Raw genomic sequence first — 22,663 nt, 5'->3', positions numbered from 1 at the left:
CATCCTTCTGACAATCCACCTGTTTTTTGTTTTTGTTTTTGTTTTACCCCAGAAATTTTGGTGTACAAAATTAACTACAACTCTGGAGGCAAATTCTAACCAATATAGAACACAGTGGGTCTGTGTTGATCAAGATTAAGGCCTGTCTCAAGGTCATTCAGCTAGTAAAAATAGAGGCAGGTTTCATGTTTAAGACTGGCTTACATTAAAACCTTGCAATTAATGAACTGGTAGACTCAGTCTTTTAAAAAAAAAAAAAAAATGGTCCCTTAAAACCACAGACATTTTTATGAATTGCACCATCATTGGTTATACTTTGATTTCCACTTACTGAGAAAATACTGATAATGTTCAGTGATATAAATGCTTTTAAATAAATGTAAAGTTCTGTAGGCAAATATCTGAAAAGACATACTATGAGCAATGCTTGGCATATTTGGACTTGTGGATCCCCTTAAGAATTATGACTTCCCCCAGACTCTTAAGCCTAGAGTCTGGGGTGCCTGGGTGGCTCAGTTGGTTAAGCGACTGCCTGACTGCCTTTGGCTCATCCTGGAGTCCCTGGATGAGTCCTGCATTGGGCTACCTACAACGCAGGGAGACTGCTTCTCCCTCTGACCCTCCCCCTTCTCATGCTCTCTCTCTCTCTCAAATAAATAAAATCTTTAAAAAAAAAAAAAAAAAAGTTTAGAGTCTGTAAACCACAGCTCTAAATAATATCTTCTTGCCACATACTACTGAAGCTCATTTTTGGATGCCTCATAGAGAAGTGTTTTAAGATACCAAGATAAGATGGTATACCCAGAAATATCAGGGATTTTATTTAGATTCTTTTTTTTTATATTTTAAACTAGTATATTCATTCTTTGACTCACTACTGCAGTTTGCTTCAAATCATTTTTTATATATGAGGGTATTTGAAAGTACAGCTTAGGAAAGGTTAGACATTTCTGTCCTTTTTACTGTTCTGTTGGAGTTTATGGGAAAATTAAAACTGTCAGGAAAAAAATAAATTCTAGGTAATAAAATAGGAAAAGAGGTGTTATTAATGGGTTTCTCTGGTAGTATAAAAATTTCAAATCTTTGTTTTACTGATACACAACCAGAAAACAAATGCCAAATAAAGTATTTAAAAATACGAGATTAGGAATTAAATTATAGGAGTAAACATAATACCTAAGTTGTTTTACAGAGTGTGTTCACACATGCTGTTGCTTTTAATCAGAGCAAGTCACGTGTTAATCTTACTGTTGATCTTCTGATGCTCTCGGATTATTTTCTGAATCTAGATTTTTCAGTTATGTCAGCCACACAAGTTGTACCCATTGTAAGTAACTGTTCTGCATGTGTACACATACATTTAATTTTTGCGTGCATACATAATTCATTTTGAACAGACATTTTTTAAATGACAAGAAACATCAGGAAAACAAATAAAATACAGCAATAAGGAAGTTAAGTGTGCTAGTAGAGAGTGTTATTATAGTTGTCCTAATTAAGCTTTTAATTGGCTCTAAGATGCTAAGCAGCCTCTCAAAGGAGGAAACATGCCAGTTTTGGAAGATGACAAACTTCTCTGGTACTGAATTTTGGGTTTTTATACAGTTGATACCATGTAGCATAATAAACAATATCCTCAAAAACATTTTAAGTAAACGAAGCAGTCGATTATATATTTGATTTTTTTTTATCTTTAATACAAACTGATAAAATTCCTATATAGATGATTTTTTTCTTACTGTCATCCAATATTCAGTTGCAAGGTGATTTTACTTGAGCAAAGAATTTAGAGTTCTTTTATTATTTTTTTTTTAAATAGACTTTTTAAAAGATTTTATTTATTTGACAGAGATCACAAGTAGGCAGGGAAGCAGGCTCCCTGCTGAGCAGAGAGCCTGATGCGATGTGGGGCTCTGTCCCAGGACCCTGAGATCATGACCTGAGCTGAAGGCAGAGGCTTAACCCACTGAGCCACCTAGAGTTCTAGCCCGCTAGAGTTCTTCTAAATCTAAAAGTTCCTTTTTTTTTTTTTTTTTCCCGATTTTATTTATTTGACAGAGATTACAGGCAGGCCGAGGTGGGGAAGCAGGCTCCCTGCTGAGCAGAGAGCCTGACATGGGGCTTGATTCCAGATGCAGAGATCATGACCTGAGCCAAAGGCAGAGGCTTTAACCCACTGAGCCACCCAGGCGCCCCTAAAAGTTCCTTGCTTTCATCTGTACTTCTGGGGAAAACAGTGTTAAAACATTTACAAATTGTTATTAATCCTTACAAGTAGAGTTGAAATCGGGTTTCAGTTTACAGTTTCAATTTGTATATTTGCCTTTTGGTTAAAAAGCACATAATTTGAATATTTGGAAGACAACCTTGAACAGAAAGCCCGAGATAAATATCTTTAAGATATCCTAATGAGTCATATTTGAAGCAATGAATTATTCTATTTATAGTCAACTCTTTAGAGTTCTATTCAGCACTTTGGCTCTTCTATGTTTTGGATGATAATTGATACTTGACATTACTTTCAGATGTTGCAGAATCCTAAAATGCTTTCTAAATGATTAAATTTTTATAATTTTGAAAACTGGCCATCACATTTGAGACTAATATTTTGACCATGTCCTATAAATTTACTGTATAAACTATTTAAAAAATGTTTAAAAACCATGGAACTTAGCTTTGTTTAAGATGTGGGCTTTCAACTCAGTTTTACTTGACTGTAACTAGCCTTGAGTGTATCCCACATTATGACACTAATGGGCAGAAAGAAAAATTTCATAATTCTGGCATCTTGAGTAAAAACTATCCAGAGCTTTTTCTTAATCATTTTGGCAACAAAACCCAATCCTCAGCAGCAAAACCAGCTATTTATATCTTTTACTCATTTCTTTAAATGTGAATATTCATGTTTTGTGCAGAAATACTGTTCTGATTATAGGATGCTACCCTAAACCCCACTGGGAGTATTGTAGTTACTATTTTCCTAAAATCTGAAAATTACTGCATCCTATACATCTTACTCTAAGCATTTCAGATAAATTTATGGATCTGGATTAGTTTTTCTTTGTTCTTTTATCTTAGGGGGTTCCAGATGTCCTCCTCTACCTTCCAGGCATTCTTTTGGTTGGATGTTATGAAGGATGCGCTACAAATGACAATGTTAAATCACTTTCCTTCAGAAACTGTTAAAATTGGGTATTAAATGGTAGTTTGAAAGCCTGATGTTCATTTTAAAAAGTAAAGGTCCATCAGTACTTTATGGGCTATAAAATATGCTAATACATAAGAATCTTCCGATGTTTAATCTTAAGAGGATGACAGTAGGTAGTAGGAATAGTTGTTTTTTTTTTTTAGATCTTATTTGCTAGAGATCACAAGTAGATAGAGAGGCAGTTAGAGAGAGAGAGAAGCAGGCTCCCTGCTGAGCAGAGAGCCTGATGCAGGGCTCAATCCCAGGACCCTGAGATCATGACCTGAGCTGAAGGCAGAGGCTAACCCACCGGGGCACCCCGGTAATAGGAATATTCTGACATCTTTTTACCCTTCTTTACTTTTCTTCTGCCAAGTGTTCCTTTCCTTCCCTATCTGCCATGTTTATCCCAAGAGATGAAGGTACTCATTATTACCTACAAGTTACAAACACTAAAGAAATAATCTGTGTGGCCAGACCTGGTGTTGAAGAAGCCTGTGAACCAGTTTTAGAAAAGCATTTTTTGAGTTCTGCCTGCTCACAATATCAAGTTCTCTAAACCCTTCAAGTATAGATCCTTGAGAGATCTATAAAACTGAAATTTTAATTTCTGACACCGTCTGAATATTCTGGGGGTGTCTTAAATCTTCATGCATCATTTTACATTTCCAGAAAAGTTACATTATAATCAAATGCTATTTTCCTGGGATACCAGAATATCTTTCCACATCATAATAGGAAATTTAGTAATTAAATTTTTTTTAAATCCCCCCCCCCCCCCCCAAAAGTAAGCATCTTGCCAGATGATGTCAAGATTGAGGAGTTTCTTACCTGGAACTTGTTCATAATAGGATTGCTGTGGGGTAGAAACATACCCAGTGTCATGTGACCAATGTTAAAATAGTAAGTACAGCAAGGGGTGCAATGGGAGACTTGATGAAAGCTATATAGAGAAGGCAGTAATAAGAATTGGATCTTGTGTAGAAGTTTCCCAGGAGAGAGAGAAGGGCATTCACTGACTACAAGGTGGCAGGAAGTCAGGGCAAGCAGGTTAAAGAATAGAAAGAATGTAATGGGGAATGAGGTTGCGTTGATATATAAGAGCCAAGTTGTGATTCTCTTTGTTCTGCATGGTAAATTTGTAAATTTTTATATACTGAGGCCATGGGAGATTTTTTAACTAGAGATTAGTTTAGGTCTGTTTATATTTGCCTTTGGGAGACAACATTTGGAGGGTGTTCATGGATTAAAATTGGGGAAGTGATCTGGATAGACCTTTTAAGGACTAATGAGAGCAGAAATAACAGCCTTGTTTGGATAGTACAAAGAAGAAACAGTACAGCTTAGTCTAAGATGGGGCAGTCACTTGAGTCAGTGGGGTATGAATGGAAACTACTATATGTTGAGTCTCTAGGCTGCTGTAGGAACTGTCAAGGATGCTTTATGTAATATATTTATTTGTAAGTGAAGTTAGTTCAGTGAAAAGTGGAAAAAACCAGATCACAATGAGTAAAGAAGAAAAATTATACCTGCTTATGAAAAACAAAATAGTTCTGAAACTGTCTTCAGAGAAGAGAAACATGATGTTGGTATATATTTAAGTGAAAATGAAAGTGGGGAAAGATCTTACTGAGTCTCTTGAGATTTGTGCAATGGAGTTATTTCTAAAACCTCGATTTCTTTCTTCTCTCATTTATTCTTAAGAATATTTGTCTTTTGGGGCGCCTGGGTGGCTCAGTGGGTTAAAGCCTCTGCTTTCGGCTCAGGTCATGATCCCAGGGTCCTGGGATCGAGCCCCGCGTCGGGCTTTCTGCTCAGCAGGAAGCCTGTTTCCTCCTCTCTCTCTGCCTGCCTCTCTGCCTACTTGTAATCTCTGTCTGTCAAATAAATAAATAAAATATTTAAAAAAAAAGAATATTTGTCTTTTAAGAAAAAAAATTTTTTAATGATTTTTTTAAAATATTTTTATTCATTTGACAGCAAGAGAAGGGAACACAATGCTGGTGGGGGGAGGGCGGAGGGCAGCAGGGAGGGATGTAGAAGCAGGCTGTTGGCAGGCAGGGCTCCATCCCAGGACCCTGGGATTATGACCTGAGCAGCCGCTTAATGACTGACCCACCCAGTCAGTCATTAGAAAATCTAGTTGGTCGTCACCTGTCTCATGTTTGGAATTTTGAGAACCAAAAGAAAATCAGGGAAACCTTCCCAACTTAGTTCTGTTTAGCACTTCGAGTCAGATGCTGTGCTACTCCCTACCAGATGATCTGGAAGCACTGCTAACCTGTGATCCCAGGGAAACCTGTAACCCTAGGCACCAAGATTAAGCTCACTTGATGACACCTAGATTTATATTCTGCTTTACATTTTACTCAGTATACTGATATCACTTTTCATAGCAGCTTTGTGAAGTATACAAACATTACTACTCTTTTTTATGTGAGGAAAATAAAGTTGATTGTTAAAATTTTGAGGAGTAGGAACTGAGATTTGCTTTATCATTCCTTTTCTTTCCATCACATGTTAATCTGTTTTTTTTAAATCCATGAATAAGAAGTCTTTTTAAAAAATATGCAAAATATGGTTAATCAGAATTCTTTAAAAATGAACCTGAGGAGAAGACTGCTTTCAAGGATAGACAAAAATGTGTTAACTATAAAGAACAATAATAGCTGATATCTCGGTACACTTGAGATTTTGGAAATGGTTTTATTAAATAAAGAAGTTAGTAAAGTGAGTCTTGGTTTATCCCAGAGCGTAAGGTTTATTTTTTCATTTAGCAAAAAAGTATATGAAATATCACTAGGAAACTAAATTAGAGATGGGTGTACTTCTTCGCTTTTACTTCTAGCATTGCAGATTGTGGGGTTTTGTTTTTGTTGTTGTTTTGGGTTTATTACTTGCTATGTGCCAGGTCCATAGCTTTGGTAGATCATTGTTACCTCCTGAAACTGTTCTAACAGCTCTTCAGAAAGGTCTTTTGTTGTTAGCAGAGATACCTTAGCCCTTTTTGCTAAGTTTAAGTGAAGTGAAAGATTTCTTAGAAAGGTCACAAACGTCAAAAACCAAGTATAGAAGAATTTATTTTTTAATCCTATAATTTGGAGAAAAAGATAATGACCAAGAGTTACGCTTTCACTTCCTAGGGAAGCAAAATTCATTTCTATTTCAAGTGAATGCTTGGTTGCCTCATTTCTATCCCACTTAACATCAGCTGATTAAAATGAGTTTCTAGGCAGTTTGGCTGATTTCAGATAAGCTACAACAGTGATATGATGTATTGATTCCTGAGTTAAGTGTGCTATTTATGAAAGTTACTGTCAACCTGGAAGAGCTCACCTGTTCTGAGATTTGTTTTTGATATCAATAACCAAGTGATACCTTTCAAAAGAGTTGGAGAAAAAAGACACGGTACAAAGGAAGAATATATTTGTCATCTGTTAAGCTTTCAGGTTGAGGTGTTCCGTGCTTAGTGTAGGATTAAAGATCACAAATTAAATTCTGATACTTAAGGGGTAGGGTTAGGAGACAGGAAATATCTATTTTAAGAACTAGCTGAGGAAGCCTTCAACAAATCACTATAGAATGTTACATAAATAGAAGCACCCTGCCTGTATTTACAAACCCACTTGGCAGAATTTTAAGAAGTGCCCTCTGAACAGACTGTACACTCTAGAATAGTTGACTTCCCCCCCCCCCCCTAAGATTTTACTTGAGAGAGAGAGCATGAGCTGGATGAGACGCAGAAGGAGAAGCAGGCTCCCGGCTGAGCAGAGAGCCTGATGTGGGGCTCAATCCCAGGACTCTCAGATTAATGACTTGAGCCAAAGGCAGATACTTAACCAGCTGAGCCACCCAAGTGTACCTGGAATAAGGAGTTTTTAAAAAGATACTGGGAAACCTAGTACAGTTGTTGAATATTGATTTAAATTTATTATGGAAATATTTTCAGCTTTTCATAGGAAAATAAAGCCACTAAATTTCAGTTAATCATGTTCAGTTTGTGGTTATGTTTTAGTATTACTATAGACCAGAAAACTGAAAAAGTATTCTTTAAATACCATTAATTAAAACTAAACTGCTAATAGAGGTTGCAGAGAGAATATTCAAACCAACATTTATTTGAAAAGCATTTTGTCAGGGTGCCTGGGTGGCTCAGTTGATTAATCTCTGCCTTCAGTTTTTGGGTCATGATCTCAGGTTCCTGGGATCAAGGCTAGAGTCAGGCTGTCTGCTCAGCAGGGCATCTGTTTCTTCCTTTGTGCTCTTCCTCCTCCTGTCTCTTTTATCAACTAAATAAAAAACTTTTTTAAAAAGTGTCTTGTCATGCATTGTGATGAGTGCTGGGAAAATAAAACCTAAGGAGTATACCCCTCCTCTCAGGGGACAGGTAGAGTCTCTTTGCTGTTGCTCTTCTCCACCTGAAGTACTTTTTCATTCTCCTTACTTCGAAGCCATTTACTCTAGGCAGTAATCTCACTTCTTACTCTTAGCTTTTATTTTCCCTGTAAGGTGGTAGATGCTGTCCTTAAGTACTTCAAACTTCTTTCTATATGTTGATTGTCTTTGCTGTCGCCTAAATACCCACACATTTGCTTCAGAATTCCAGAATCCTTCTCTTTTGAATTTCTTCAGTACTTTTAACTTGTCCCTTTCTTAGTGACTTCATTTCAGCATTTAAATGTTTATTACTTACCTTTTAAAAAAATACTCTTACTCTGTGTCTCCCCCTTTGCAACCAAATTTCTCAGTTTATATTATGTAATTCTTCATCTTCTATTCACAATATAGGCCACTCTTAGTTTTTTTACCTTGCCCCACTGATGTGCCAGTGTAACTTGCTCTGAGATCACCAGTGACCTCCTAGGTGTTCAGCATTTGTTGAATGAAAGTATTGAATGTTTCAGGCCCTAGATTAAATTTTTGGCAGCATTGTTATGATGGACTACTTCTTGAAATAACTCTTTCCTTAAAATCTGTATCATTTTCTGGTTTCTTAAATGCTAGGATTCCTCAACATACTGGTCATAGTTTTTTTCTCATAGTCTCATCTGTTTAATTCCATGGCCTTATTTACCACACGCATTCTGACAGCTTATTTTTATCACCAGTTTAAGCATTATATCTGTATAGCCTTTGGTGCCTATTTCCCCAATTAGGAGCTTAAACAAACAAACAAAAAAAATTAAAATTTTGAGTGTTTGTTACATACCTGGTAGAGCTGAGTGCCTTTCTTTATTATCATTTGGTCCCTGGATAATAATAAATATAAAGTGCATAGATCTTTCCCTGATAATTTCCCTACTTTATAATAAAACAGTTCTCAATCTTTAGTAAGCATCAGAATCACCTAGAAGGCTTTATAAAATGCAGATTTCTAGGCCCCACTTTCACAGTATCTGATTCAGTAGGTTGGGATGGGGCCTGAAATTTTACATTTCTATCTAGCAAGTTTCTGAATAATGTCCATGGTGCAGATTTGGGAACTATACTTTGAGGACCACTGCATTTAAAAAGCAAAATAACCTGCTTCACAACTGTCACACTGCTGGGATATGGCAGAGCTGAGACTTGATCCCAGGTAGTATCTAGTGTTTACCCATTTAACCTGCTAGTCCCACTCCAAACATATAAACTCCTCTTTGTTAGGTGTGTCAGACTCAGTATCTTCATAACTACCTAAAACTGGTCCTCTTTCATTAGTATTAGTATAGGAAGGAAGCTTCCCTCATTACTTTCAAACCCTGCCTCTCCCATATTCAGTCTCACCAAGCACTGTCAGTTCTTCCACAACTACTACTACCATTTGCTGTTGCCATCAACCAAGTCAAGGCCACTATTGGTTCTCATCTGGTTTTCTAAAATAGCTTCCTAACTAGTCTCCCTGCATCTACTTTTGACCTCCTTTAATCATTCATACAATACCAGGCATAGTCTTTTTAAAAGGTAAATGAGATTAATACTTTGTTTAAAATCCTTTCACTGGTTTTAGAGTAAAGGCCAAAATCTTTACCATGCAGTGGTAAAGATCTTTACCGGCAGTGCTCTTAATTATGCCTGCTTGAGGATCATTTATACTATTCTTTCTCTCCTTCATTATGCAATTATGTAATCCTACTGGCCCATTTGAATATAAGTGCTAGAACTATTTAGTGTTTTGGGGTTTTGTAACTATGCACTAGAACCATTATTGGGTGGTATTCTGTTGTATAAATGTACCATGGTTTTATTTGCCACCATCAATTGTTTTTTGAATCAAGTACCTGCTGTATATGTAAAAAAGAATTTGTGTGTTTTTTCTTATTTTTTTTTTTGAGACTTATGACAGAGGACAGATTGTCCATAAAAAGTGGCATTTTAAAAATGTCTTCATATACTTTTTTAAAGATTCTATTTATTTATTTGAGAGGATGAGTGGGAGGAGGGAGAAGAGTACTCCGCCCAACCTGGTACTGACCCCAACATCCTGGGTTCGTAACCTGATTTGAAGGCAGATGCTTAACCAACTGAGCTGCCCAGGTGCCCTATCTTCAGATACTTTTCATTTGGGGGAGTAGATAGTACCAGTGGGATGATGCTAGGTGCACTAGTAGGAGCCCGAGTATTAGGACCCTGTATTCTAAACTAAGGAGTTTGAAGGTAAGCCTAAATGCTGTGGTGAACCATTGAAGATTTTTAAATTAAGGGAGTAATTTAGGATTTATGTTTTAGGAAAATCTCTCTGGCATTATGAATATAAGTACTGGCATTGTATTTTGAAGCAAGGAGACCAAGAAACGATTTCAGTAATTCACTAATCCAAGAAAATGGTGATGGGTACCTGAATTAAGGCAGTGGTGGAGAAACAGAAGGAATGGAACAGATTCAGAAAACAGATTGTAACCAAAAGTATTAATCTCATTAGTATATCTTTTTTTTCTTTTTATTTATTTATTTATTTATTTGACAGAGAGAAATCACAAGTAGATGTGGGGCAGGCAGAGAGAGGGAGAGGGAAGCAGGCTCCCCGCTGAGCAGAGCGCCCGATGCGGGACCTGATCCCAGGACCCTGAGATCATGACCCAAGCCGAAAGCAGCGGCTTAAACCACTGAGCCACCCAGGCGCCCCAGTATATCTTTTCTTTTAAGCTGCCTCTCTCATCCTTTCCATACTTCAAGATTAAGGAATTAGTTTTTCTCTTAAGTCTCCTATTCTAGCTTTAATTTGTCTTTTTCACTTCTGAATCAATACAGAAACTAATGTTTTACACATCTAGTACTTAATACTAACAGTAGCCCCTGTCATTGGGTACCAAACTCCTTTAATTTGTAACACTTGACTTGGGTTATCTAATCTCTTTTTTTTACTTATTTGAGAGAGAGCAACAGAGCACAAGCAGGGGGGTACAGCAGAGGGAGAGGAGACACAAACTGCCCGCTGAGCGGGGAGCCTGATGTGGGAGTCGATCCCAGGAGCCTGAGATCATGACCTGCGGCAAAGGCAGCCACCTAACTGACTGAGCCACCTAGATGCCCCTAATTTAATTTCTATATCAAATCTGTGATGTGGTTGGAAGCATATACCAGGAAGCTGAGGCATATCCTCACAAAGCCAGTAACCTAATTCACCCTGCCTCTTAAAGCTTATTCTTACGCAGTATGCTCTTCTTACTGTTGAGTGTGCATTTGTTCTTGTGGTTGAAACCATGTCTTAGGGTTTTGTGCCTTAATAGCATTAAGCACATAGTAGGTACTATAACTTGCAGATATTTTTCTATTTAGTCTCCATAAGAAACGGTACCAAGAAAGGAGTGGTTGATGATGGCTGTAGTGTGGTTTTAAATAACAGATTATTCTATATCTTTTCAGATCTGGATGGTGCTCTACTCTCAGGGCCAGATTGTGATAGGAATGTGAATACAAATTTATTGGCTGAAGCCGGCTCCAGTCAGGAAGGAGGTGATGCTGGTAGGTACAGTAGGATTTTAGTAAGAATATATTAAAAGGGGATCTGAAGATGGGTAAGTATTTGTGTACATGATTAAGGAGCTGTTGCAATTTCTTTCCCCTAAAGGGAGAGTATTAAATGTACCTTAAACCTGTGTTAGCTGTGTTTATGATAAGACTTTGGAAACCTGATCAATACAAATGGAAGGGTGTTTATTATTGTTTGAGGGAACCACTTATTTAGGGCTTTAAAAATTCTTAAATATCAAGTAATTAATAGAGCTGGTGACTTTCTGCTAGTATATGCGTAGCATGAAAATGGTCATTATCCAAATAGTTGATTATTTAATTGACATTGATGTAAAATGTATGGTTGGTAATGGAGATAGAAAATGTTAATTCTAAATAGCAATATTTCTATCAATTGTAATTTGGGGGGAGTATCCTACACATGGAGGCAGAGTGCGTGAATACTCCAGAGAACAACATGCGTATAAATAAATTAGGAACCGAAAAGGCTTTCTTTAGAGAAGAATACCAAGCTAATAAATACAGAATCACAATTGAAAAAAATACCCCACAGGAGATAATTCAGGATCATCTGTGGATGTTAAGCCACTATTGATGGGCTTATCACAATGATTGGGCAAAAAGGCTGTTGTAATAGCATATTCACATGGTCTCCATATAATCTCATAGATTACTTCAGTTACAAAGAGGGAAAGATTGCTTTATAATAAAAAAAATGGAAATCCCATGCCTCTTGTCATAATGCACTAGCTACCACACATCACCCATGTAATATTCTTGCCAGAAGGTTTAACCCAAATCTAATCATGAGAGGGGAGAACATAAGACTGGTCTACACAAATCCAGCTACTCTGGATTTTAAAATTAACGTTAATGTCATGAAAAACAAGCAGAGGAACCACTAGATTGGAGCAAACCAACTAAATGCATTGTCAGTCTTGATGACATCAGGGTTCTAAAATGACTAGGGGGCATTTGGGGAAAAGTTGGGAACTTGAATGAATAGTATGGATTAAATGATGGGACAGTTTTAAATTTCTCAGATGTGATAAAAGTACTGTGGTTATGTAGGAGAAAGTTCTAGAAGATAACTTGCTATATTGAGGGGTGAAGCAATGATGTGAAGATTTTCAAATAATACATAAAAGGTGTGTGGATTCATAGAAAGCCCATGTGGCAAAACTAACATTTGTCAGAGATAGACAAAGGGATATAGATATTCATAGATTAAACTTCTCATAGCTTTGGAATTCTTTAAAAATTTGATGGGGAGGGGGGCAGCTTAGGGGTACTCCATTTTTACAGGCTTCTGAATCTAGTATGCACTGACCACAGTTAAGCCATGTAATTTTGAAGGAAAGAAATTGCCTTAAGGTAGTTTCTCTTAATTGTTGAAACTAATTTACAGAAAGTTTTGAAATGTGCCATTTACAGATCCATATAGGTTGAATTTTGAAGACTTTTTCCTTCTACAAAAAATCACAAATAGTACAAGGTATTTTATTTTTGGTTTAGAAATCTGGTTGAAGAATGGGCTTTGACAGGGTATGTGAATTCATACATAGTTTTCATTTCTCCACATAAATATTTTCAGTGGCAAATGGTCCATATCATTCATCCCCTTTTCAGAAAAAGTAAACTCTTGATTTAGAGTCATTTCTCTTTAGGGGACATTTTGATCCATTTTTGTTTTTGCAACTGAGACCAGCCTTTTTCTTCTGATTTTGACTTCAAAAGAACGCTGCCATTATGGAAGAACGAACCCTGAAGGATACTACTGAGCAGTGAGCACAATTTTCAAGTAGAACTTGAATGACCTTAGTGATCTTTCAGTGATTGAATTACAAAAGCAGTACCTTTGTCAATCTGCTCATATACTTCTAAATAAGGAACCTCTACTGTAAGAATTTGACCAAATGAAAGAAGTTTGGGATGAGGTTTTTTGAGTGACCATTTTGTATTCTAGATAAGGTGTCTCCTGTTACCATGGATGCTTTTTATTAATCTATGCTATAGGTAGGTTATCCAAAGAAACAAAGAATTTCAAGTATTAGGAACTTCTAATTCTGAATTTTGGGTTATCAATTTTTAGGTTTTTTTTTTTAAGATTTTTTTTATCTGAGTGCAAGCATGAGTGGGGGGGAGTGGTAGGGGGTGAGGGAGAAGCAGACTCCCCACTGAGACCCTGGCATGGGTCCCTGGCATCTCAGGACCCTGGCATGGACCTGAGCTAAAGGTAGATGTTTAACTGACTTAGCCACCCAGGTGACCCCTATAAATTATTTTAGGGCTATTCTGTTCTTATATGTAATGATAATACTAACTTGAGGGTCCTAACATATCCAACTTGATATCTGGCAGTTTTTAACAAGTATTTTGAGCAAGTCAAAAATACATATGTGTTAGTATTTGCTAGATAACACTTACTCAACAAATAACTGAAGGGGGTGTATACTTTGGACATTAGAAATACAAATGTGAGTAAAACAGGCACAGCCCTTGCTCTCAGAGCTTAACTTTTTTGCACTGATTTGATCAAGAGCTATGAGTCAAAGCTCAAGCTTTGTTTAGAAATGTAAAGCTGAAAATTGATAGATTCGTGTTCACAGGTTACTACCCCTGTCCTAATTTCCATCCCCTGTCCCGCCCCCACCCCACAGATACAGTGTCTCACTTCAGGATTCTGAAAACTTTCCCTCAAACAAAAACAGATTGTAGTTTAATTATATAATTATGAAATCAGAAGGCTTTCCTAACATTTAAAAAATGGGTGAAGGTATTCCAAGTATAAAATAATTTACATTATTAGTAATGGAATTTTTAAATACCTTAGGGACCTGTTTGCATTGTTGGGTATTGATACTTTCACCAAAGAGAAAATACTAAGTTATTTTAATTTTTAAGAGAAGTAGGGCATTTGGCAGATAGATGGAGGAAAATGAATTTTTAGAAAACCTATTTTTGCAAGCATTCTTTATAAAATCCATAGTTTTCATGGAAGGAAAATTAATAAATTACTACACAAGTAATCTAGCATATAGCCTGGAAAGGAGTGTACAGGCAGAGGAAAGAGTACAGAGGTCTTGCCGAGGGAGCCATTTTTCCATGAAGGAACAGTACAAAGGCCAGTATGCCTGAAGCAGAGTGACCCAAGGGGGTGGTTAGATAAAGGGCTAGATTTAGGTAAGGCTATATAACATGCTGTCAGTCTTTGGTGTTTTTATGTTTGAGATGGGTAGTCCTTGAAGGCTTTTTTTAAGTGCCAGGTTCTCACTTAAAAGTTCTGAAACAATTTCTAATCGGTGTGTTGAGAGCAAACTGTAAGAGGGCAACAGTTACGAACTGGGATGGCTCTGATGGCTATTGAAAATAATCCACAGGCAAGAGTTAATGGTCGATTCGATCAGGGTGGCAGTAGCTAGCTATGGAGAATTCTGAATGTTTACATTGCCAAGAGGATTCCTGGATCCAGGTAAAGACATACATATTCAAGAAGGAATCCTATCCAGGGGGCATCTGGCTGGCTCATGCTGGAGTATGCGACACTTTTTTTTTTTTTTTGATCGCAGAGCTGTAAGTTGGATCCTCACTTTTGGGTGTAGAGATTACTGAAACAAAATCTTTTTAAAAGGAGGAGAGGTGAGGGAATGCTATCCAGAGGAGGTAATTTTTATCTTCGCTAGTCTGAAGATCCTCAGGTACAGATTCCTTAAGGGACATTGATTATTTTAATTCTGCCTTTTCGATTTTCACTTATTTAAGGATGGAGTTAGAGGTTTTGGTGAACCCCACGAGGGCCCAGTGTGTCTGAAATAACAAGCAAGGGTGTAATACAGCAAGAATCTTGCATTTGTCATTCCTAGTATTTATATTTTTCATTCTTAGTCCATTTTTCTATACTGCTAAGTCTTAAAACAAGATTATGTGATTATTTTGGAGGCAGTAAGGGGACTATCCTCCTGTTCCAAAGCTGTGCTGTAAGACGACAATTAAGTTAGAGTTCGGCTTGAATATGTTTGAAATTCAGTATAGAAGAGTAGTTTCATGTGGTCTCCATACACTGTTAAATATTATTGAAATATATTTTACCAAATTTTTCTCTCCCTATGGTTGTATTTTAAATTTTAGTTCTCCTACTTAAGATGCTTTATAATTAGGGTATTTTGATAATGAAGTATGAAGACATTTCTGTTTCAGACTACAATGTAGAGATTTTTATCTAGCTATTTATAATAAGCTGTCATAATACTCAAAAGATACAATAAAGTTATTTTCTGGGTTTCTTCAAATTTTGGTAAGAGATCTTCATTACCATCATTACATCAGAATCACTTTTCAATTGTATTAGGTACTTCACATGATTTCAAGTATGGCCTGATGCCTGGACCTTCAAGTGATTTCAAGTATGGATTGCTGCCAGGTACTTCAAATGATTTCAAGTATGGATTGATACCAGGTGCTTCAAATGATTTCAAGTATGGATTATTGCCGGAATCTTGGCCAAAACAAGAAACTTGGGAAAATGGCAAGTATTAGTCAACTAAACATCTACGGGAATTTTAAAATGATTTTTCACAATTAAAAGCTTCCGTGTCCTGGGTTTTAAAAAATCAAGATACTGGTAGTCCTGTGATAATCCCTATTCTTAGATATAGACAAGCTTTTGATAGCAAATTTTGTTTCCTATATAATTGCTTTTGTGTGTGTGTGTTCTTTTTAATTCTTAAAGGTGAATCATCTCTAATCATGAACAAGTTAAAATGCCCTCATTGTAGCTATGTAGCCAAATACAGACGAACACTAAAAAGGCATTTGCTCATTCATACGGGAGTCAGATCATTTAGCTGTGATATTTGTGGAAAACTGTTTACTCGCAGAGAACATGTGAAAAGACATTCCCTGGTAAGTAACTTTAAATATATATAACTGGTCTTTGCGATTAAAATGTATTTATGTCACTGAAGTTTAAGGTATTTTACATGAAATTTAGGGAAGGTTGGTTGTTAAATAAATTGCTTTAAACAAAGACTGGTTTATGAACTGAACTTGATACAGAAAAACAAAAGCATACATTCACTTACTGTTAATGGGTGGTTTAATTGAATGGTTCAAACGCATTATTGTCTATATTGTCCTTATGTTGGATTTTTCCCCCCTTTAATTAGGTGCATAAAAAGGATAAAAAATACAAATGTATGGTGTGTAAGAAGATCTTCATGTTAGCAGCCAGTGTTGGAATAAGACATGGATCTCGACGCTATGGTGTTTGTGTAGACTGTGCAGATAAATCACAGCCAGGAGGGCAAGAAGGTGTAGATCAGGGACAGGATACAGATTTCCCTCGGGATGAAGAATATGAAGAGAATGAAGTAGGAGAAGCTGATGAAGAGCTGGTTGATGATGGAGAAGATCAGAATGATCCATCTCGGTGGGATGAATCAGGAGATGTTTGTATGTCTCTAGATGATTAACTGACCTATACTCCTCAAGGATGCTGCATTTGGACATAATATGAATCGACAATTTGAATTGTTGAACTTGAAGGCTTGCAAAATATGGTACATGCTGGATGGTAGTTATGTTGCTGTGAAAACTGTAGGGTCAAAAAGCCTTATAGCAAAAAAAAATTTTTTTTTTTTTATATTTGCACAGGACTGTACAGCAAACAACCTTGTGGTTGGATTACATGGAGTCCCCACATCTTCAGTCAGTTATCAAAGTAAAAATATTTTTTATTTATAGGATATACAGTAACTATTTGGGTCCTACGAATATATTGTACCTATCCTTAAAGAGCTTACATTCATGTGTCACTTTAACATGAATGAAGAAAATCCATTTATAAGACTACAGTGACAGCTGACCCAATTACTCTGTCCATCAAACCACTCAGGCTAGTTTGTACTAGTAGAGTTTTGTTTCTATTTTTATTTTTATTAATTTTATTTTTTTTAATACAGATTTTCAGTGAGGGGCTTTTTCAACCCCATTGGTTCTACTTTCCTGTATTTTTCCATTTTAATTTGCTTCATAACTTAAACCACGTCTCTTCTAGTTAAGGTATTATTTCTCAATTTTGTGCTGATGGGCATGTTTATAAGAACTGGAGAGGTAATTTATTGGAATGAACTAACTGACTTCCTCCATACCATACCCCCTTTCCTTTTTGACATGAATTTTACTACTTCACAAATGAAGAAATGATGTTGCAAAGTTAACGTGGCGAAGTTGACAAATACCACTAAAATGATTATGATTTAGAAGTAACTTTCTCCTGCTGCTCTAATTTGATAAATGGTTATTACATGACGTTTTCTGACAATGGTATTCGGTTTTGGGTATCTGTTACTTTGGCACTATTCTTGTTTGCCTCTTTATATTTTTGCCAGTGTACTATACCTCAGTCCTATTTGAAAAGACAGAAATCTAATCAAAAGAAAAGTCATAGAAACAATAAGTAAAATGATTTGTTTCCTAATTTGACCTCCATGTCCAGTTTGGTTAGCTTGTTATGCAATATAAGTGAAATATCAGGTTTTTACTCCTGTGCCCTTTTTATCATTAAAAATAACATAAAAAGTGCATTCTCTTTTGTTTGATACTTACTGGGATATTGAGCGTTTTGAAATTATGATAGATAAATATTTTTTCAATTCCTCAAAGTTTTGCTACATCTTCATAGATAGTCTTTCTGGTAATCACCATGATTCAACTGTCCGCAAAAGTCTTACAAATAAAATATTGAGAGGCTTTACAATTATTCTGTTAACTAAATTCTTTAGGGTACAAGGGGTGATCTTAAATTGAAATGGTCAGATTTATTGAGTCTGATGACAGATGAATTAGCTGATTATTAAACCGACAGCAGCATTTCACATAATATTAACACGCATGACATTTATCAGGAACATATTGTATATTATATAAGATTGAGGGATATCCTATTTTCAGCTTTCTTTTAATAGAAATTGAGTATATTTTCCTATTTTATATCAGGTCACTAAATTATGCTATTTGTGTGGAAAAAATTGCAAAGTACACTTTGACAGACATAATCATTTGGTGCTCCATCTGATCAAAGTTGCAAAGTTGATACTTTTTTTTTTAAAGAGACAAACTTTCTCATTGTCTCGGATTTCAGTAGTGTAATGATTTCATGTTAGACATGGATGTTTCTGCTAGGATGAATCAAGATAAAAGTATGGTTACAGGCTTAGATACATCTTCTGTCATCTAAACTTTATTGTAGTTTCTACATAACTATAAAATTGACAGGAATAGTTTGGTTTGATTTTTGTTTAAGACTGAAGAGTACATCTTATTCTCCGTGTTCTAGACAGATGAGTATAATGTCATTCTGGTGGGGTCCAAAGTAGACGTTAGTTGGGCAAAGATACTATGAATGAAAAAGTATTTTAAACTTAAAATGTTCTGCTTTGTGAATATGTAAGTATAGTATAAAGATTTCTTTCATCCCATTTATCCCCCTCCTTTAAAATAAACCATAGTTTACAATTGGTAGATCTGTCTATATATAAATATATATTAAAGAGAAAAGATATATATCTGAAAATCACCTAAATCTGCTTTATTAGACTACAGTTCACTTATTACATAGAAACTGGACTTGGCTTTACATTCTTAATGTACTTTTACTTTTCCTCAAGATATGAACTTACACTCTTTAAACTGAATTTTCTTTTACTACTTAAATCATTTATGTATATCTGGTAAATTATGACCAAATTTTTGTTAGACTGCATACAGTAAATTGAAATACACACTTGGTACACTACGGGATTGTTGTGATTTTGTTTTGGTTTTAGTTGGAAACAAAGTTTGATGTAGATGGCTTATTACTGTTAATTTAAAATATTCTATAATTGTCCATTACCTTTTATGTTGTGTTGTGACAGATTTGGCTATATTTTTAGTCAACTGAAATATACTTTAAAAGTTTGTTTTTAGAAAGGTAATCCAAAGGAATGTTTATACTCGAATATATTAGCCTCAGCCTATATAAAAATTTCTTCTTTAAAGTAAACATTTTACCAGAAACAGAATTGACAGATTTTTCTACTTGCTGACTGCCTAACTTATTTGTTTCATGATCTCGAGGGACTGCCTTTTCCCTTCTAGGTCTTTTTAAAAAATAGTTTTAGTACTAAGGTATACTACTGGACGTTTCTATTTTTTTTTTTTTAAGTATATTCTTTTTCTGACTTACAGTACAATTTCAGGAAGTTGATAGATAATAAGAACTTATGATTGGTCTCAGAGGTGACAATGGAATACTCATAATTTTGTCTGTGGAGCCCTGGCAGAATTATGTGTTACACATTTGCTGAATTTTTCTCTTGTAACTTATATTTTAAATGAAACCTATTTTAGAGCTTGTAATTTTAATGAAGAGGAAAAATATAAACTGTTTTCTTTGCTATTTAGTAACAGACCCTCTCATATAAATTAAGATCATGTAATCTTTCTTAGGATTCTCAGAGACAGTTACTTCCATATGGTCCCTGTTTTGTCATTGTTACTGGCCCTCATTTTTCATATTCACTAGATATGTTGCTAATTGTAGCACCCTAGCAACTAAGAGCTTAAGAAACTGTAGGAAGGGGAAACTGAACACTAATAAATGGCTTTGAAATTTGGTGGGGAAAACACTAGCTGGTTTTAGTAGAGCCATCCTGATGGAGAAGAGGGAGATAGAACAAGCGAATTCACAAAGTGCTGCAAACACTGGTACACATAGTATAGAGGCCTACTACATCTTCATTCAGTAATAGATGCAAACCAGGAGGAAAGGGGGAGGAGACCAGATGAAAGGATCAGGGTTGGGAAACTATATTCATCCAACGAAGTGTAAAAGGCCTGAAGATGACTGGAGTAGTATACTATGGGGGAAAGTGTGATGGAAGAGGAGTTTTAAAAAGTCACAAATTTCAAAACTTCAGTAAGCTTTATGTGTATTTTTAGGATTTTGTCAACATAAGAATTTATCTTTCTGAATAATCCCAAAAGCTACTTTTTTTTTTTTTTTTTTTTTTTTTTAGTGCCTACATGTGCCATTGAGCTTTACATTATTTTCTCTAATTCCCGATAAGGTAGGTGCTACTGTCTCTCTTTTATGGAAGAGAAAGTCTCCAAGAAATCTGCATAATATAACTTGCCCAATATAACACAGCTATTAAGTGGTAGAGCTAGCTGGGTTTTGACCAGATTTGATTCTGAATGAAGCCCATGCTCTTTTTAGGGGGCTCTATTAACTGCCTCATTAAACAACTTTTGTAGAATTTTAGTGCTTTAAAGAAATTGCTCTATGGAGACCTATTTTCCCTGTAAACCATCTACATTAGGAATTTGAGTGTCTAATCTTTCCTTCCTCAAATTACCTTATCACTCTTTTCCTCCTAATTCAGCAGTTTTGTCATTGACTATAAATAAGATACCTGACCTCAGTGTAGCACATGCTATTAATTGGCTGTGGCATTTTTATTTTTAAAAGGATGGTTTTAAAGTGAAGAACTAGATGTGAACCCCAGTTTTTGTGCCGTTCAGTCACCCAGATCCTTAAAACTTAACTATGGTACATAATATATGTGCTTAGAACTAACAGGTGTTTTTTTGTAGTCACTTTAGGATTTCAAGTGGAAAATTTTTTTTCTGCTGTATCCCTGCTTTCAAGTGAAGTTGAACCGTTCTAGATAGTTTAAAATGTGTTAGGGATAAGCACACTTAGATGTTTTCTAGCCCTGAATTTTAGGACATTGGGTACTTATTTGGAGTACACTGGCTATTGAGAACAAGATTTTGGGTTGAAGAGAGAGGGATGGTTGAGGCCATGATGAAATGGGAGAATCAGCATTTTAAACACTGTAAACATAACGCTTTCTTCTGCCTGCTGTTTGTAAAAGCTCTTTGGGAAGATCTTTTACGAAGACCAATTTTTTTAAATGTAATTTACCTACCTAGTATAAGTGTCCTAAGACATGTATGTAAACTTCCAAAACTGTTTGTCTGTGTATTTAGAAAATACACAAGAATCTTTATCAAACCTAAAAATATAAACTTGTGAGCACTAAACTTGCTTCTGGCTTCGTGAATTTTGTTGACTCTGACATTTAATTCAGATTTCTTTGCATTAAAAGTGTAATAATTTAGACTAATCGGGGTAGCGGAACACCTTTGTAAACTTACAGTTATCTTTGTACTTAAGGTTTACAAGTTTGAATTACAGAATATTAGAGTTTTTTGGGTTTTATGTCTTTATATGAAGTGCATAAATGACTCAGACTACCTCCTAGTGATGCCTGGAGAGCTGCTCTAATAGGTGATAGTGATTTGTAATCAACATTTCATCTATTTTTTCATCTTTATTACTTGTGGGAATTTTCTACAGGTCTTAGAAGACATTAAGATATTTCCCCTCTCGTTTACATGTGTGCATAATTTTGGAAGTGGTTTAAAAAGGAAATGTAAATTACTTCATCCCATCTTTATTGCATATTAGCAGACTAATAAATTACTAGTAAATACATGTTTCAAGTCTTTGAAACTTTAATAATACAAAGAAAACACTTACCTGGGCATGTTTAGGTTTTTGTGGTGGTGTCAGTAATAGAATAAAGGAAATCAGAAATGACTAGATAGACTTTACTAAGGAAATGAGAGTTTTGTTTGGAGAAGGCTGTCCATGTGACACATAAGGCTTGGTGTATTAAAATTGTAAAAGAGCTGTCATGTGGCAGAATGATTAGGTATACTCTGGATGGTTCTGAGAGGTTAAGACTGGGACCACTTGGCTCAAGATTAAAAAGCAGCTTTTAATAATCAGCAAAAGATTAAATGTAATTGCTTCAGAAAGAAACCAAATCTATTGTTTGAGATGTTGTAGAACATTCTGGCTAAGCAAATATTGACCAAACATTTCTATCTATAGGTTTTGGGTTTTTTGCTTAGAAGTTTACGGACCATTGTAGTTAACCAGCTTTTTGTTTTGCTTAGCAAAAACACTGATAAAGTTGCATAAATATCTCATGACACCAGAAAGACACAGTAGGAATTTAGAAATCGTGCTTAACTGTATAGAAAAAATTGCTATTTGAGCTTTTCACTTTGCAAATGATCACAACCAATATTTGGAAGCTGGTGTAGGAAATTAAATTACTGGATCCATGGTTAAATGAGAAAATTAACCTTTGGGTCGTAGCCCTTTGTCATAAGTTTTTTTTTGAGTTTTGAACTAAAGGAAAAAAAAATGAACCACAAATCTATTCTGTTAAAAGTGAATAAGGAAATAGGTTGTGTGAGAGCATGTTGCCTTTACATGCTAGCGATACTACCTTCTGCCTGCCAACCAGATACTTTTTCCCAGCACAACCAAAGTTTAGCAAAAAGAAATTATTAATCTTCCAAGCATAATTAAGTATGTTTTAGGATATTAGTGGAAGATAAGCAAAAGACAACTTTCTTGGCACATGTCTCAACACTCAGTAAGAAAACACACAAAATAAGATA

At 35.6% G+C, this 22,663-nt stretch overlaps 1 protein-coding gene across 2 annotated transcripts in view; it reads left to right on the top strand.

Moving 5' to 3' along the window:
* The window catches only part of ZBTB10 (zinc finger and BTB domain containing 10), a 37,243-nt gene extending 16,014 nt beyond the window's left edge, over positions 1-21,229 (top strand). For both annotated transcript variants that reach the window (XM_059166149.1, XM_059166148.1), the window contains exons 3-6: positions 11,033-11,131; positions 15,489-15,665; positions 15,870-16,042; positions 16,306-21,229. In XM_059166149.1, the coding sequence (XP_059022132.1) occupies positions 11,033-11,131; positions 15,489-15,665; positions 15,870-16,042; positions 16,306-16,611 (755 nt within the window). In that variant the 3' untranslated portion in view covers positions 16,612-21,229. The remainder of the gene's footprint in view (positions 1-11,032; positions 11,132-15,488; positions 15,666-15,869; positions 16,043-16,305) is intronic.
* The last annotated feature ends 1,434 nt before the right edge of the window (positions 21,230-22,663 follow it).

Source organism: Mustela lutreola, chromosome 3, assembly GCF_030435805.1.
Source record: "Mustela lutreola isolate mMusLut2 chromosome 3, mMusLut2.pri, whole genome shotgun sequence".
In the NCBI taxonomy this organism is placed as follows: Eukaryota; Metazoa; Chordata; class Mammalia; order Carnivora; family Mustelidae; genus Mustela; species Mustela lutreola.
Note: the sequence above shows the minus strand (reverse complement) of the source record. Positions and strands in the feature narration are given on the sequence as shown.